General features: G+C 44.5%; 1 protein-coding gene across 1 annotated transcript in view; it reads right to left on the bottom strand.

The window, feature by feature from the left end:
• The window catches only part of LOC119592262, a 71,284-nt gene that overhangs the window by 65,757 nt on the left and 3,596 nt on the right, over nucleotides 1-1,931 (bottom strand). The window contains 6 exon segments of the mRNA XM_037941090.1: nucleotides 9-183; nucleotides 285-440; nucleotides 548-764; nucleotides 912-1,107; nucleotides 1,643-1,783; nucleotides 1,786-1,809. Of these exon segments, the coding sequence (XP_037797018.1) occupies nucleotides 9-183; nucleotides 285-440; nucleotides 548-764; nucleotides 912-1,107; nucleotides 1,643-1,783; nucleotides 1,786-1,809 (909 nt within the window).

Here is a 1,931-nt window from a genome sequence, read left to right on the forward strand (position 1 = left end):
GAACTAACCTGTCCTTGTATCTCCAAACATTTTGTTAGTCATGGCTTCTGAAATCGCAGTATCTTCGTTCTGCGCGTGCGCGGTGATGAGTCCCTCCAAAATTTGGTCGAACTTCCCTTGTTCGTAGAGGTCAAACGGCTGGTAGAATGTGTCCGTAATCGGCTTTTCGTTCAGTTTTCGATTCTGTGGAAACGGAAATAAGTTATATGTAATTCTAACTGCTAACTTTTCTTCATCAAAATCTATTTATAGTATGGATAAAAAGCCAGGTATTCAACACAAACCTCGGCAAAGTAAGCAATGTTGTTAGGCATCATGGAAGCCACGAATTTGAGTGCTGCCCCAGCAACAGAATTTGCAATGCCAGCGTTGATATTGATATCATAACCGGAGAAGAATCCAGAAGTTTGGAGAGTCAGTCCGTATTTCTCAACGATTCCCTGTGAGAACATAAACAGGCAGTAAGCAGAATGAAAATTACATCCTCTACTTCCTATTGCAACGATATTATCTTTGTTAGCTATGACTAATAGTAGGCGGCGCTTGCCTGTCCTAGGATGGAGGGCAGGAATTCCGTGTAGGCGATGTGTTGAATCTCGGCGCCGACGAGCCGTCGCGCCTCTTGGAAGATCTGTTCGTCGGTCCAGTGGGCGTTGAGGTCTCCCAGGGCGGCGGCGATGCGGTTGTGCTCACGAACGAAGAGCTGGTGGATGGAGGCGATTCCCACGTGCTCGTTCACTCTCACGTCACCGGACTTGAAGCACCTGGAGGTAACAAAGTTTCATACACATGTTACGGGCTTTGAAGCTTAGAAGCAGCACCATAGCACTGATCAATTCGAAGAAAATGTCGAGAGCGATTTATAAATGGTGCATTTCATTCATCAAAAATAGTTTCTATTTGAGCCCTACTTGTGTCTGGATGTAGGAGCCTTGCAGTCCACCTGGTTTTCGTCCTCTACAAGGATCTGTGTCCCGCCTGGTCCGCGTTGCACCTTTAGGAGGCCTCCAGTGAAGGCCCTCAGATCGTCTGATTCCTCCTTACTGGACCCATACAGGACTGAACCGTCGATGAAAGACGTCACTTGGTTGATCTGTTCCCGGGGACCTGGTGAAGGAAAGTGTCTGAATCAACATGCTGCTCTATAGTCTGCATGATTTGCTGGCGGAATATACTCCATAACGAAGTACTTTTAGTTAACGGCATAATAATAATTTCAGATTCCTTAGTGTGTTTTTTATTCTCTTGCCTTGAACACATCGCTAACGTCATTTTCCATACCATAATACTGTGTATTACTTTATTTTCTAAATAATTCTACAAAGAATGTGACCTGTGAATATCGCAATGCTATTCATTCAGTGTAGCAAAGCGTTCTCTGTCAAATAACTGTAGTGACTGAAATTATACCACAAAGGCGTCATATGTATGAGTTGTCTGCATCATTCTATTTAATTGCTACTGTCCTCGTTTACCTAAAAATGATATCTATCCTATTTCATACGGACCATCACAGCGCCAGTTTATAGTAGAAGTCCTAGTTATTTGCTTTTTAATATACAAATGTGGTATAACAAGAAAATATACCTAGGTTGACCTAATTCTGATACACAGTCAAAAAAATGTAAGACCCACAACTGACCTAGTGTGCAGCCAGTCCTGGGCGCGGTGCCTGATCGCACGTACTCCTGGCAGCGCTGTTGCAATGGGCCGTAGACCGGGTCGTCATCGGGGATTCGGATCGGGTAGCACTCTGGATGGAAATCGCTGAAGTTGACGCCCAGCAGCGAAGGCGCTGGCCGATGTACCCTGAAAGACGAGGCAATGCGGATCATTATATGGTTATATTCGTATGATCTTTATTGGGACAGAAGACAAGAAAAGAGAGATATAGCTGAAAGAGAGGAATACAAACGGATAGATGAGGCAAA

The sequence above is a fragment of the Penaeus monodon genome, chromosome 30 (assembly GCF_015228065.2).
Source record: "Penaeus monodon isolate SGIC_2016 chromosome 30, NSTDA_Pmon_1, whole genome shotgun sequence".
Taxonomy (NCBI): Eukaryota; Metazoa; Arthropoda; class Malacostraca; order Decapoda; family Penaeidae; genus Penaeus; species Penaeus monodon.